General features: G+C 41.7%; 1 protein-coding gene across 4 annotated transcripts in view; it reads left to right on the forward strand.

Moving 5' to 3' along the window:
* The first annotated feature begins 9,238 nt into the window (after positions 1 to 9,238).
* DHX40 (DEAH-box helicase 40) overlaps positions 9,239 to 15,310 on the forward strand; it is a 187,302-nt gene continuing 181,230 nt past the window's right edge. For 2 of the 4 annotated variants that reach the window (XM_077296171.1, XM_077296173.1), the window contains exons 1-2: positions 9,239 to 9,421; positions 12,023 to 12,223. In XM_077296171.1, coding sequence (XP_077152286.1) covers positions 12,043 to 12,223 — 181 coding nt within the window. In that variant the 5' untranslated portion in view covers positions 9,239 to 9,421; positions 12,023 to 12,042. Of the gene's footprint in view, positions 9,639 to 12,022; positions 12,224 to 15,310 lie in introns of all 4 variants that reach the window. The other 2 variants (XM_077296174.1, XM_077296172.1) reach the window with 2 other exon arrangements.

The raw sequence follows: 15,310 nt of genomic DNA on the forward strand, positions 1-15,310 counted from the left end.
ACTATTGGTTTTCTCATTTTTTGTTTCAACTGAAATCATAATGTCGTCATTTAAATCTTCAATGAATTTCACACTGTTACTCACCGTAACTCTGTCTGTTTTGGGATCTAGGATTCTGTATCCTTTGCAATTTTCACTGTATCCAACAAATATTCATTCCATGGATCTGTTTTGAAGTTTGCCACAGTTCATATGGAGTTTTTGTCAGTTTTCTGGAAAAAAGTCGGTTCTGTATATGTAGCTGTCATTGCTGCCTCATCCCAATATTTCTCTTGTAGTTTGAAATCCGTCAGCATATATCTTATCATTTCTGTTACAGTTCTGTTTTTGCTTTCTGCTACTCCATTTTGCTCAGGTGTGTATGGAACCGTTTTCTGGTGTTCTATTCCATTTTGTCTTAAGTAGTCTTCTATTCTGTGACCTGTAAATTCACCTCCATTATCACTTCTGATAACAATTGGCTTCCTTTGAAATTTGTTACTTGATCTTGTTACATAGTCTACAAGTTTATCAAAAACTTCACTTTTGTTTTTAATTATGTGACTGTGTATCTTGAGTAGTCGTCTATAAAAGTCAACATGTATCTATTGCCTCCTGATGTAGTCACTTTCATGGGTCCAGATAGGTCAGTATGCACCAAATCAAGTGGTCTTTCGCTTTTCATCTCACTTTCTTTTGGAATATATATCATTGTGGCTTTGGATTTTATGCAACATTCACATCTTATGGTAATTGAGCAATCTGATGTCTTTTGTCAATTCTTTTCTCTGTAGTTCCCTTATACTGTCAGGGTGTCTATGTCCTAGACGAATACAGTTTTTGTGATCATGTGTACATACCGTCATCTGTTCCTTTGGTGTGTCAAAATGATATAATTGTTCATCTGCCTTGACTTTGGTTATCACCTTGTTTCCTGCAATAATTGCACACTCATTGTCTTTGAATTTTACTGTAAGTCCTTTTGCTGTTAAACGTTTCACAGATAATAATCCGCCTTCCAATTTTGGAACATACAACACATCCTGTACAAGTATCTTTGAATCTTGCCTGAACTTGTTTGAACAATTTAGCATACCTTTGCGATACCTTCTGCGGTTATTTTGCTTCCATCTGCAAGATAAATGGCTTCTTTCTTATCTAAATCAAGATCAGTAAAGAAATTCTTGTCACTTGTCATATGACTCCTTGCTCCTGAATCAATAAACCAACCAAGTGATGATTTCTTGTCTGTTACTTTAAATGTGCCATTCCAATTATTCTCACATGAATCGGAAATTGTGTTTTTTACTTTCTGTGTATGGTTTTTATGTTGTAATTTTTGTTGTTCTGCTTTCCATATGGTACAGACTTTCTTTAAATGACCTTTTTTCTTACATCTGAAGCATTCTCTTGTCTCTTTATTATAGGGTTTTTTGAATTCTGTAGCTTTAAGAGCGTTTTCACTGTCCTTTTCAGTAGAAGAATCATTTCTTTGTTCTTTTCTTCTCTGATATTCATCTATTAGTCTTGTTTTCACAAAATCTAACGTAATGTCAGTTTCTGGTCTCTTCTCAAGGGCATTTATCAAGGCTGTATACAAATCTGGTAAACTGCACAATAATATAGCTGCTACATGACTTTCTTTAATGTGTTCACCAATAGATCTTAGCTGTGATATCACTTCCATCATTGAGAATATGTGCTTCTGCATGTCGTCATTTGCACTCAATCTCATACTGTAAAGCTTTCTTAATAAAAATAACTTGTGATTCAAGCTAGGTCTTTCATACAGTTTTCTTAATGCTTCCCACATTTGTTTTGCTGTTTCTTCATTTCTTATATGTATTAGTTGAGCATCATCCACTAATAAGCTAATGGTGGCTCTCGCTTGTCTATTCTTCTTATCCCATGTCTGATTATCTTGATCTGGTCTTTCTGTAAGGGTACCGTCACACAGTACCATTTTAATCGCTACAACGGCACGATCCGTGACGTCGCAGCGTCGTATGATTATCGCTCCAGCGTCGTAGACTGCGGTCACACTTTGCAATCACGGCGCTGGAGCGATGACGAAGTCCCCGGGTAACCAGGGTAAACATCGGGTTACGGGAGCGGGAAGCGGACGGCAAGGGACCTGACGGACATCAGATGGTGAGTATGTACGGTTTGTTTTTTTTAACTTTTACGCTGGTAACCACGGTAAACATTGGGTTACTAAGCGCGGCCCTGCGCTTAGTAACCCGATGTTTACCCTGGTTACCAGCGAACGCATCGCTGCATCGCTGTCACACACAACGATCCAGCGATGACAGCGGGAGATCCAGCGACGAAAGAAAGTTTCAAACGATCTGCTACGACGTACGATTCTCAGCAGGGTCCCTGATCGCTGCTGCGTGTCAGACACTGCGATATCGTAACGATATCGCTAGAACGTCACGAATCGTACCGTCGTAGCGATCAAAATTGCACTGTGTGACGGTACCCTAACAATTACTTCCCATAAATCATCCTTAGATAACAACATCTCTACTTTGAATTTCCATAACTGATAATTTTCACTATTCAGTTTAGCTACTGGGAACTTCAGTTCTGTGTTACTTATCATCTTTATATAGTCTTACTTGTTTAGAGAGTTGTACTGAAGATATTCTCCTGTTTTTTCTTCTTGATAGTTCTTGTATGTCCTGCCTGTGTTGAATTCTCTGTAATTATAGCCAGCTCCTGGGAACATGAATTCCTCTGTCACTCTGTATCTGGATTTCTTTCCTTCTGTTTACAGAGCTTATCTGTGTGCTCTGTTATCTGGAGTTATAAACCAGGATCCTGCTGCCTGGGCTTGTAGTATGGGCCTGTAGGGTCTGGGCCTATAACCTGTCGCAGAGTGCATCTTCTTACAGTCACCGCTGTACTTAAGGCCATGTGCACACGTTCAGTACTTTTCGCGTTTTTTTGCTATAAAAACATGATAAAAACGCGAAAAAAATGCGAAAAAAACGCTTACATATGCCTCCCATTATTTTAAGTGTATTCCGCATTTCTTGTGCAAATGTTGCATTTTTTTCCACGAAAAAATCGCATCGCGGAAAAAAAAGCAACATGTTCATTAAATTTGCGGAATTGCGGGATTCCGCACACCTAGGAATGCATTGATCTGCTTACTTCCCGCACGGGGCTGTGCCCACCATGCGGGAAGTAAGCGGATCATGTGCGGGTGGTACCCAGGGTGGAGGAGAGGAGACTCTCCTCCACGGACTGGGCACCATATAATTGGTAAAAAAAAAAAAAGAATTAAAATAAAAAATAGTGATATACTCACCTTCGATGGCCCCCGGAGTCTTCCCGCCTCTCATCGGTGCATGCTGCCGCTTCCATTCCTATAGATGGTGTGTGTGAAGGACCTGCGATGACGTTGCGGTCACGTGACCGCGACGTCATGGAAGGTCCTGCACACACCATCTATAGGAACGGACGCCGCTGAGGAGATTGGCTGTCTGCAGAAGGTGAGTATAACCATTTTTTTATTATTTTTAACATGATATATTTTTACTATTGATGCTGCATAAGCAGCATCTATAGTAAAAAGTTGGTCACACTTGTCAAACAGTATGTTTGACAAGTGTGACCAACCTGTCAGTCAGTTTTCCAAGCGATGCTACAGATCGCTTGGAAAACTTTTGCATTCTGCAAGCTAATTTCGCTTGCAAAATGCTAAAAAAAACGAGAAAAAAACGGGAAAAAAACGCAAAAAAAAAAATCCGGATTTCTTGCAGAAAATTTCCGGTTTTCTTCAGGAAATTTCTGCAAGAAATCCTGACGTGTGCACATACCCTAAGAGAGCTTCAATCAGCAAGATATCTTGAGTAAACAGTATTTACTTCATACTGGATAAACATGAGATACAATTCAGTGTCACACAGTCTGTGTCCTGCTGACATAACACATTCAAGAAGAAGAAGAAAACAGGAAGTAAAAAAACAACCAATGATTGAGAGCTTCCCTCTCCACATTACAGCAAGCATATAACTTTACACACTATCGCCATCTGCTGTCTGGTTAGTATAAAGTCCTCCTTTCACTTATAATAAGTCCTAATCTTTTGCATATACCAACAAATACTGACACACGGATGACACACTGATGGTAAAAACAGACACACTCATGATACACTGATGGTAAATTCGGACACATTGATGAGACACTGATGGTAAAAACAGACACACTCATGATACACTGATGGTAAATTCGGACACATTGATGACACACTGATGGTAAAAACAGACACACGGATGACACACTGATGGTAAATACTGACACACTGATGACACACTGATGGTAAAACGGACACACGGTTGACACACTGATTGTAAAAACGAACACATGGATGACACACAGATGACCCACTGATGTTAATAATAATAATAATAATAATAATAATTTTATTTATATAGCGCCAACATGTTCCGCAGCGCTTTACAACTTATAGAGGGGACTTATACAGACAACAGACATTACAGCATAACAGAAATCACAGTTCAAAACAGATACCAGGAGGAATGAGGGCCCTGCTCGCAAGCTTACAAACTATGAGGAAAAGGGGAGACACGAGAGGTGGATGGTAACAATTGCTTTAGTTATTTGGACCAGCCATAGTGTAAGGCTCGGGTGTTCATGTAAAGCTGCATGATAAAAACAGACACACTGATGACCCACTGAGGGTAAAAACAGACACACTGATGACACACTGAGGGTAAAAACGGACACACTGATGACACACTGATGGTAAAAACGGACACACGGATGACACACTGAGGGTAAAAACGGACACACTGATGACACACTGATGGTAAAAACGGACACACGGATGATACACTGATGGTAAATACTGACACGGATGACACACTGATGGTAAAAACAGACACACTCATGATACACTGATGGTAAATTCGGACACATTGATGACACACTGATGGTAAAAACAGACACACGGATGACACACTGATGGTAAATACTGACACACTGATGACACACTGATGGTAAAACGGACACACGGTTGACATACTGATTGTAAAAACGAACACACGGATGACACACTGATGACACACTGAGGGTAAAAACTGATATACTGATGACACACTGATGGTAAAAACGGACACATGGATGACACACAGATGACCCACTGATGTTAAAAACAGACACACTGATGACCCACTGAGGGTAAAAACGGACACACTGATGACACACTGATGGTAAAAACGGACACACAGATGACACACTGATGGTAAAAACGGACACAAGGATGATACACTGATGGTAAATACTGACACGGATGACACACTGATGGTAAAAACAGACACACTCATGATACACTGATGGTAAATTCGGACACATTGATGACACACTGATGGTAAAAACAGACACACGGATGACACACTGATGGTAAAAACGGACACACTGATGACACACTGATGGTAAAACGGACACACGGTTGACATACTGATTGTAAAAACGAACACACGGATGACACACTGATGACACACTGAGGGTAAAAACTGATATACTGATGACACACTGATGGTAAAAACGGACACATGGATGACACACTGTTAAAAACGGACACACGGATGACACACTGATGGTAAAAACGGACACACGGATGACACACTGGTAAAAACGGACACACGGATGACACACCGATGGAAAAAATGAATTCACGGATGACACTGTTAAAAACAGACACATGGATGACACACTGATGGTAAAAACTGACACATGGATGGCACACTGATGGTAAAAACGGACACACGGATGACACACTGATGGTAAAAACGGACACACGGATGACACACTGATGGTAAAAACTGACACACTGATGGTAAATACTGATACACTGATGGTAAAAACGGACACACGGATGATACCCTGATGGTAAAAACAGACACGCTGATGGTAAAACCGGACACATTGATGACACACTCATGGTAAAAACAGACACACTCATGATACACTGATGGTAAATTCAGACACATTGATGACACACTGATGGTAAAAATGGAGACATTGATGACACACTGATGGTAAAAATGGAAACACAGATGACACACTAATGGTAAAAACTGACACACTGATGATACACTGATGGTAAAAACAGACATATTGATGATACACTGATGGTAAATTCGGACACACTGATGACACACTGATGGTAAAAACAGACACACTGATGACACACTGATGGTAAAAACTGACACATTGATGATACACTGATGGTAAATTTGGACACACTGATAGTAAAAACTGACACACTGATGGTAAAAACAGACACACTGATGGTAAAAACGGACACATGGATGACACACTGATGGTAAATACTGATACACGGATTACACACTGATGGTAAAAACAGACACACTCATGATACACTGATGGTAAATTCAGACACATTGATGACACACTGATGGTAAAAACAGACACACTGATGACACACTGATGACACTGATGGTAAAAACAGACACACGAATGACACACTGATGGTAAAATGGACATACGGTTGACACACTGATGGTAAAAACGAACACACGGATGACTCACTGATGACACACTGATGGTAAAAACAGACACACTGATGACACACTGATGACACACTGATGGTAAAAACTGACATACTGATGAAACACTGATGGTATAGACAGAGATACTGATGACAAAAACGGACACACGGATGACACACTGATGGTAAAAACGGACACACGGATGACACACTGGTAAAAACGGACACACGGATGACACACTGATGGTAAAAACGGACACACGGATGACACACTGGTAAAAACGGACACACGGATAACACACTGATGGAAAAAATGGATTCATGGATGACACTGTTAAAAACGGACACATGGATGACACACTGATGGTAAAAACAGACACACTGATGGTAAAATCGGACACATGGATGACACACTGATGGTTAATACTGACACTCGGATGACACACTGATGGTAAAAACAGACCCACTCATGATACACTGATCGTAAATTCGGACACACTGATGACACACTGATGGTAAAAACTGAGACACTGATGTCACACTGAGGCTATGTGCACACGTTCAGGTTTTTTCGCGTTTTTTTCACTTTTTTTGTGATAAAAACGCTATAAAAACTCATTAAAAACGCATACATTATGCATCCTATCATTTAGAATGCATTCTGCATGTTTTGTGCACATGGTGCGTTTTTTAACACGAAAAAAACGCATCGCGGTAAAAAAAAGCAGCATGTTCATTAATTTTGCTGATTTTCCGTGTTTTTCCCGCAATTCTATGCATTTGGAAAAAACGCACAAAAAAATGCGTCAAAAAACGTGGTACAATCGTGGTAAAAACGCATGCGGATTTCTGGCAGAAATGTCCGGTTTTTGTCAGGAAAATTTCTACTAATGGTAAATAGGGACGCACGCATGACACACTGATGGTAAATACGGACACATTGATGACACACTGATGGTAAATACGGACACATTGATGACACACTGATGGTAAATACGGACACATTGATGACACACTGATGGTAAATACGGACACATTGATGACACACTGATGGTAAAAATGGACACACTGATGAAACACTGATGGTAAAATCGGACACACTGATGACACACTGATGTTAAAAACGGACACATGGATGACACACTGATGGTAAAAACGGAGACATTGATGACACACTGATGGTAAAAATGGAAACACAGATGACACACTAAGGGTATGTGCACACGTCCGGAATGCATGCAGAATTTTCCTGAGATAAACCTGAGGTTTTCCGCAGGAATTCTGCATGGGTTTTTTTTCGCTTTTTTTTTCGCGTTTTAACTCGGATTTTGGGCGTTTTTTTTTTGCGGATTTTATGCAGATTTTTTGTGTTTTTTTCTGGACACTTAAAAACAATGGGAATTCCGCAAAAAATCCGCAAAAATAATGAACATGATGCTTCTTTACCCGCAATGCGTTTTTTTTTCGGAAAAAAACGCATCATGTGCACAAAAAATGCGGAATGCATTCTAAATGATAGGATGCATATCTATGCGGTTTTTTATGCGTTTTTATGGCGAAAAAACGCGAAAATTCCTGAAGGTGTGCACATACCCTAATGGTAAATAGGGACACACGGATGACACACTGATGGTAAAAATGGACACATGAATGACACACTAATAGGAATAATTGACACACTGATGACACTGATAGTAAAAATGGTCACTCGAATTACAGACTGATGGTAAAAATGGACACACTGATGACTCGCAGATGACACAGTGATGACACAGATACAAACGTGGGAAGTAGGCCTTGAAAGTCAATGGATTCATCATTAGCGATTTCTTTAAGTGTTTTTTTTTTTTTGGGGGGGGAGGGTGGGAGTTTGCACCAAATTCTACAAAATAGAGCACAAAGTTTATAAATTAATTCCAAAAAATACTCTTTGTTTTTGTCTTTAACTGTTTTTGCCATTTTTTGTGTGCAAAAAGTCACATATTCATTTAAGGGTACTTTGCTGCGGGTTTGACGCTGTGTATTTATGTTACGGCACTATGTGTGTATGTGAGCTTGCGGATCCCCCGCACAACCTGACATTCGAGGAGTCTTTCAGGACCGCAGCATGTCAAGTTCTATTCCGGAAACACTAGTCTCCGCTACAGAAATGACATCAATAGAATGCATTGAATGCGATAAATCGGCACGGTTCAGTGATCACATGCGGATTTTCCTACACTCTGGACTCCGCGGACATGCACTGCATACAAATTGCTGCTCGTTCCGGATCGTGGGCACCCGGCCTTAAATGTAGCACCGCAATCTTCATCTACGCTACGCCAAAATAAAAAAATCAATCAGAAACCTTACGCAGGGACTGGGGATAGATGGGCTAAAACAATGCAACATTTGACATGAGTGACAGTTCATGAATCTGTCTAAAAACATCTGGATCAGCAACGTTGTTCAAAACAATAAAAAAAAAAAACCTTAAAAAAGAAAGACAATGGCGCAAAATATAGTGAGAATAAGGCGACAATACAAAAGCCACTAAAAAAGGAGCAAAACGCCTGAGAATTGGAGAAACTGCATTGATATATAGGGCCAAAGTCACCTAAAATGCTTATAGAAGTCTCCATGAAAAGTGCTTTCCCCTCTGGTTTAATATGACAAATGCAAAAGTGAGCGTGAAGTAGCCTATCAAAAAATACCTATGAGGGGAGAAAAAACACTGCGCCCCGTGGAAGCCTTGGAGACATTTGCTCACGCAGAACCTTTTAAATGCCACTAGGTGGCGCTATCGGCTTGTTTTCATCCCCAGCACGGCGCACGCTTCCATTACTCCAGGAAATGTTTGCAGTGTACGGATCCCCGTGGGGGACAAAAAGCTTCAGTCGCTCCGCAGCCTGGAAGGTGGGTATAACTGATGGGATGAGGTTAGGGTTCATCATCAGTGCACCCATTAGTGGTGGGGGAATGTGGAAGGTGTCGTGCTGTTATTATTAGCTTTACGGGACCAAGTGCTGGTATCATATTCTGATGGCAGCCAACATGGCTTCTCCCAGTCATGGCTAGCTGCTATAGGAGCTGGGCTAAAATGAACACTTGGGAGATTTCTGTGCAATGACTGGTGAGTGGAATAAACACTCGTGACATTCTCACTGTGTACTGTATGTGCAGGTAATCTGCTGCGTTTAACAAATATGCTGTTGAACTGTGTTTTTTTCCCCCATAGACTTCTGTGGGGAAAAACAATGTAAAACACAAAGTTGCCATTTTTCAATGCAGAATCTCAGCGTTTCTACAGGAAGAAAACCCCATAAGCAAAGCAGATTGCTCTTGCATATTTTAGCGCGGACACGCACAGAAAAAAGCAGTGTTCTTGGCCATGGGACGTGACCTTAAGGCGAAGTTCTTACAATGAGTATTTGGAGCGTTTTTGAAGCTACGTATTTTCTTTTCAGCAAAGCGCAGTGTTTTACAGTTCCAGCAAGCTGTAATGGGACTCCTGTAGCTCTCAGGCCTTCAGGCTGTTATTTGTTTTGCAGCATAAACAGAAATTTGCGATATGTCAATATCTCTGGCAGTAAATGTGTTTTTATTTGTGGATTTTTCACATAAAATTGAAAGAAATTCATATTAAATGCTAGTGATGGTTTACCTCACTATTCCCTGCAGGGGACATCTATAGTCTATAATCTATACAATTCATTGTGGTTTTCCAATATGTCCTTAAAGGGGTTGTCTGTGATTTTAAGGATAAGTGGTCCAGAAAAAAAAATCCAGTTATTAACCATGATAATTAGTGATGAGCGAGTGTACTTGTTGCTCGGGTGACCTCCGAGTATTTGTTATTGCTCGGAGATATAGTTTTCATCACCTCAGTTTCATGATTTACGGCTTCCAGATACGCTGAATACATGTGGGAATTCCCTAACAAACAGGCATTCCTCACATGTATTCAGCGTACCTGGAAGCCGTAAATCATGCAACTGGGGCAATGAAAACTATATCTCCGAGCAATAACAAATACTCAGAGGTCACCTGAGCAACGAGTACACTCGCTCATCACTATTGATAACCACAGCTTAAGGTTATTAATGGTTGTCTGAGGAATGTCTTGCAATTCTGAATGCACTTCAGCACGCAAATCATCAAGATCCACTGATGGCAGCTCCATTTTTAATTACCGATCAATGATGTCACAGATGTGCTTGATGGGAGACCAGTCCAGAGACGTTTAGGCCATGCAAGCTGTTTACAATACCACAAGCATTTGGCGGGATGAAAAACAGCTCCGGGGATACTGTAGAGAAATGGCTGTACCACTGGTTCCAGAACCAAGGCAATGTAACTATGAGCTGTTAGTGTGCCTGAAATAAAGACTTGAGGGGTCTGGCTACCGTATGTTCTGTCACCCCACACCATAATTCGGGGAGAGGCACTGGTGTGATGTTTTCTCTTGAAGGTTTCTTTATAGCATTACGGACGTGCATCCAAGACAAACACGAAACTAGTTGAAGAGGATAGACCTCCATTCCACTCTCCATTACTGTTCTGCTCTGCAGTGTAATAGTCTTTGAAAGCAGTGGCGTGAGGTCAGTGGAACTCCTATAGCTGAACATCTGGACTGTAGCCAAATGTTGTGAAAACTTCCTTCTGATGGTTTGCGTAGATACTTTCACACCTTCGGCTTGGTATGTGATGTACAACTTCACATGTAGTGGATCAATTGTGGAACCAGTGATACTACCATTTCTCCAAAGTGTCCCTGAAGCCATTTTTCAACTTGACAACGCTAGGCCACATGTTGCTCGTGCTACTGTGAGCAGCCTGTGTGCATAAACATGAAATCATGGCCGGACTTGTCTCCCATCAAATACATCTGTGACAATATTGGTCTTCAATTTCAAAGGGTGCTGCCAGCAGCGGATCTTGATGATTTACGTCCCCAATTGCATTCAGCATGGCAGAGCATTACTCAGACAACCATTAATAATCTCATTGATAGCATATCAAGACTTGTAAGTTCAGTTATTTCTGTGCATGCTGCTCAAACTAAATACTGAATCAATTGAGATAATTACAAAATTTTGTTTTCATCTTCTCATCATTAACATTACTATCGATCCTGTGATGTCCATAATTCCACAACTTTTTCTTCTTGGTTTTACAATTTCAGTGTTGAGCAGTGTGTTATTATTTGGTTGGTAAGAGAATCATAATACTGTGTCAAGGAGCAGAAATAAGGTATTTTAATCACAAATGAATCCCTCCTACCAGGATATTATTGCTGATATGATGAGTATGATTTGTGCTATTTGTGTGTTGCTCAGTATCCCTGCGGTCCTGTTGAATTCTAGCCAGGATCATTGAAAGGACTGTATGATATAGTTCTCTACATGCTGCTAGGTTTTGCTAAAAGTGCACAGCTGGTACTTTACCGGATCACATACTTATTGTGTGGGCGTTCTTAATAGCTGAGCTGATGAAATGTTATTCATTGTGTTACAGAACATTTCTAACCAAGTGCAATGGAGTGTAAATCCAGAGCTTATAAATCGGACGGTCATGGGCACTATTACCCCATTCTTCCTATTCACAAATGCAAAGATGAGCTTCTTCAGGCTGCAAGAGAGCATTTGTTTTTTATTGTGACAGGAGACACCGGTAGTGGGAAGACTACTCAGCTGCCCCAGTATCTCTACAAAGCAGGTAACTCTATTTTATAATTAACCCACCACACATCATAATTAGAGATGGGTGAACTCAAACGGTAAAGTTCGGGTCTGTATCGGACACCTAGTGACTGTGCATGGACCCTGAGCACAGACTTCTCCTGGAAGTCCGTGTTACTTTTGGGTTCAGCAGCCCGAACAAAGCTTGTTGAAAGGCTGGAAAGAAAAGACTTGGGTGCTTTGTGGTGCTTTGCCTAGCTCTTCCCACATGCCCTGGTGTGGTGGCAAATGAGGTAATATTTTTGGGGTTGATGTCAGCTTTGTAATGTTAGCTTACTTAAATCCTAGGGGTTAGTAATGGAGAGGTGTCTATCAGACACCCCCATTACTAACCCAGTTGTCAAATTTAATAGTCACACACAGAGAGAAAAGTCCTTTAATTGAAATGAACACTCCCCAACCCTCTTTTACCCATTTATTATTATTAAGAGCAAAATAAAAAATCAAAGTTATACTCACCTCTCCACTGATATTCCATATGTCCCATGATGAGCTCCAACCTTGCTACATCTGGTTGCGTTGCTGAGCTGTGACAAACGTTACCACTCAACCTGCAACCAGATCACAATGAGCTGAGCGTGAGAACGCGGCTGCGAGTGACTGGCCGTTACAAATATTCAGATTTCGAGCTCATCATGAGACATATGGATTATCAGCAGAGAGGTGAGTATAGCTTTGACTTTTTATTTTGGTCTTAATAAATGGGTAAAAGAGGGTCGGGGAGTGATTATTTCAATTAAAGGACTTTTCTCTGTGTTTGTGTGTGTCTTTATTAAATTTGACAACTGGTTTAATAATGGAGGTGTCTGATAGATACCTCTCCATTTCTAACCCCCTAGACTTGATGTTAGATGACATTTCAAAGCTGACATCGACGCCAAAACTATTACCCCACTTGCCACCGCAACAGGGCAAGTGGGAAGAACTGACCAAAGTGCCAGAATTGGCACATCTAATGTATGCGCCTTTTCTGGGCCAGTTGTGGGCTGCTATTTTTAGGCTGGGGAGGGCAATATCCATGGCCCTTTTCAGTCTGAGAATGCCAGCTGTCTGCTGTAGCTTGGCAGGTTATAAAAATGGGGGTATAAACATATCCAGAACACTGCCCCCATTCCTAAAGGGAAATATGCAAATGCATGTAGAAAAGCCGCGGAGACACCATCACGTGTTTCTCAACGCAAGCAATGAATAGCCAGGTCTTTCACCGGGAAGGAACAACCACGGGAAGGGCTTCATCCAATAAAGGAAAACCACCTATGCCAAAACATGGTATCCATCCACAAACAGCTGTTTCGGAGTATTTGCCCCTCATCAGTGTGGAGTAGGAAACTGGCTATTACGAGCAGTGCCTGGTGAAAAGACTATAAACATGAGGATGAATGACCTTGGGGAGATCAAAACATCCAACACCGCAGAGACACCATCACGTGTTGCTCAACGCAGTGATCCAGAACACTGCCCCCATCCCCAAGGGTATGTGTCCTTGTTCAGGGTTGCTTCAGGATTTGGTCAGGATTTTATGCAGGTAAAATCCTGACCAAATCTGCACCTGAGGTCACTGGCAGGTCACCTGCGTTGTCCTTGAGTTTTTTCTGCTATGTAAGGACATGCTGCGTTCTGAAAAGACGCGCCGCATGTGAGTTTTCTTGGGTGTGCCGCATGCGTCTTTTACTGCATAGTGGAGACAGGATTTCATGAAATCCCCTCCACTATGCTGTAACATCTGGACGCTGCCTTTTTTATGCATGCTGCTCAATGCTGCGTCAAAAACGCAGCGTTTCCTGAACGTGGACACATACCCTAAAGGGAAATATGCAAATGCATGTAGAAAAGCCGCGGAGACACCATCATGTGTTTCTCAACGCAAGCAATGAATAGCCAGGTCTTTCACCGGGAAGGAACAACCACGGGAAGGGCAGCGTCCAATAAAGGAAAACCACGTATGCCAAAACATGGAATCCATCCACAGACAGCTGTTTCGGGGTATTTGTCCCTCATCAGTGTGGAGTAGGAAACTGGCTATTAGGAGCAGTGCCTGGTGAAAGGACTATAAACATAAGGGTGAATTACCTCGGGGAGATCAAAACATCCAACACCGCGGAGACACCATCACGTGATGGTGTCTCCGCGGCTTTACTACATGCATTTGCATATTTCCCTTTAGGGATGGGGGCAGTGTTCTGGATCACTGCGTTGAGAAACACGTGATGGTGTCTCCGCGGTGTTGGATGTTTTGATCTCCCCGAGGTCATTCACCCTTATGTTTATAGTCCTTTCACCAGGCACTGCTCCTAATAGCCAGTTTCCTACTCCACACTGATGAGGGGCAAATACCCCGAAACAGCTGTCTGTGGATGGATACCATGTTTTGGCATAGGTGGTTTTCCTTTATTGGATGCTGCCCTTCCCGTGGTTGTACCTTCCCGGTGAAAGACCTGGCTATTCATTGCTTGCGTTGAGAAACACGTGATGGTGTCTCCGCGGCTTTTCTACATGCATAAAAATGGGGGTGACCTCACTCCATTTTTTTATAATTATTTAACCAGCTAAGATAAAGCTGACAGCTGAGGGTTGCAGCCCACAGCTGTCAGCTTTTTCTGCACTGGTAATCACGAACACAGGGAATCCCAGTCCAATTTTTTCTTTGTTTATTAGCTTATTTGACAGGCGACGGCTGGTGAATACTCTCATCAGTGTACACCTGCTCTTGCTGCTATCAGCGAGACCTGGCATACGATGGAGAGTAGTGCTCTTATCAGCCACCTGTGACCGGCAGTAACCTTTTCACCACCGGTCACAGCTACAGGCTCACACACTGTCATCTGTGTGACAGCGTGGGAATCGTAGCTCTGACTGGCAGTAACATGTAAGGTACTGCCTGTCAGAGTCTGTGTTTCTCGTGCTGTCATAAAGATGACATCTAGGGAAACGCCAGATGTTTGGGCCCTCCGTTCATTTGATTGGGTTCCGGGTTTGATTTCGGTTATTGTTCTGGAACGCAAACCAAACTTTTTGTTAGGCCGGCGTCACACTTGGCGTATGAAAATACAGTCCGTTTTTTACA

Source organism: Ranitomeya variabilis, chromosome 3, assembly GCF_051348905.1.
Source record: "Ranitomeya variabilis isolate aRanVar5 chromosome 3, aRanVar5.hap1, whole genome shotgun sequence".
Lineage (NCBI taxonomy): Eukaryota > Metazoa > Chordata > Amphibia > Anura > Dendrobatidae > Ranitomeya > Ranitomeya variabilis.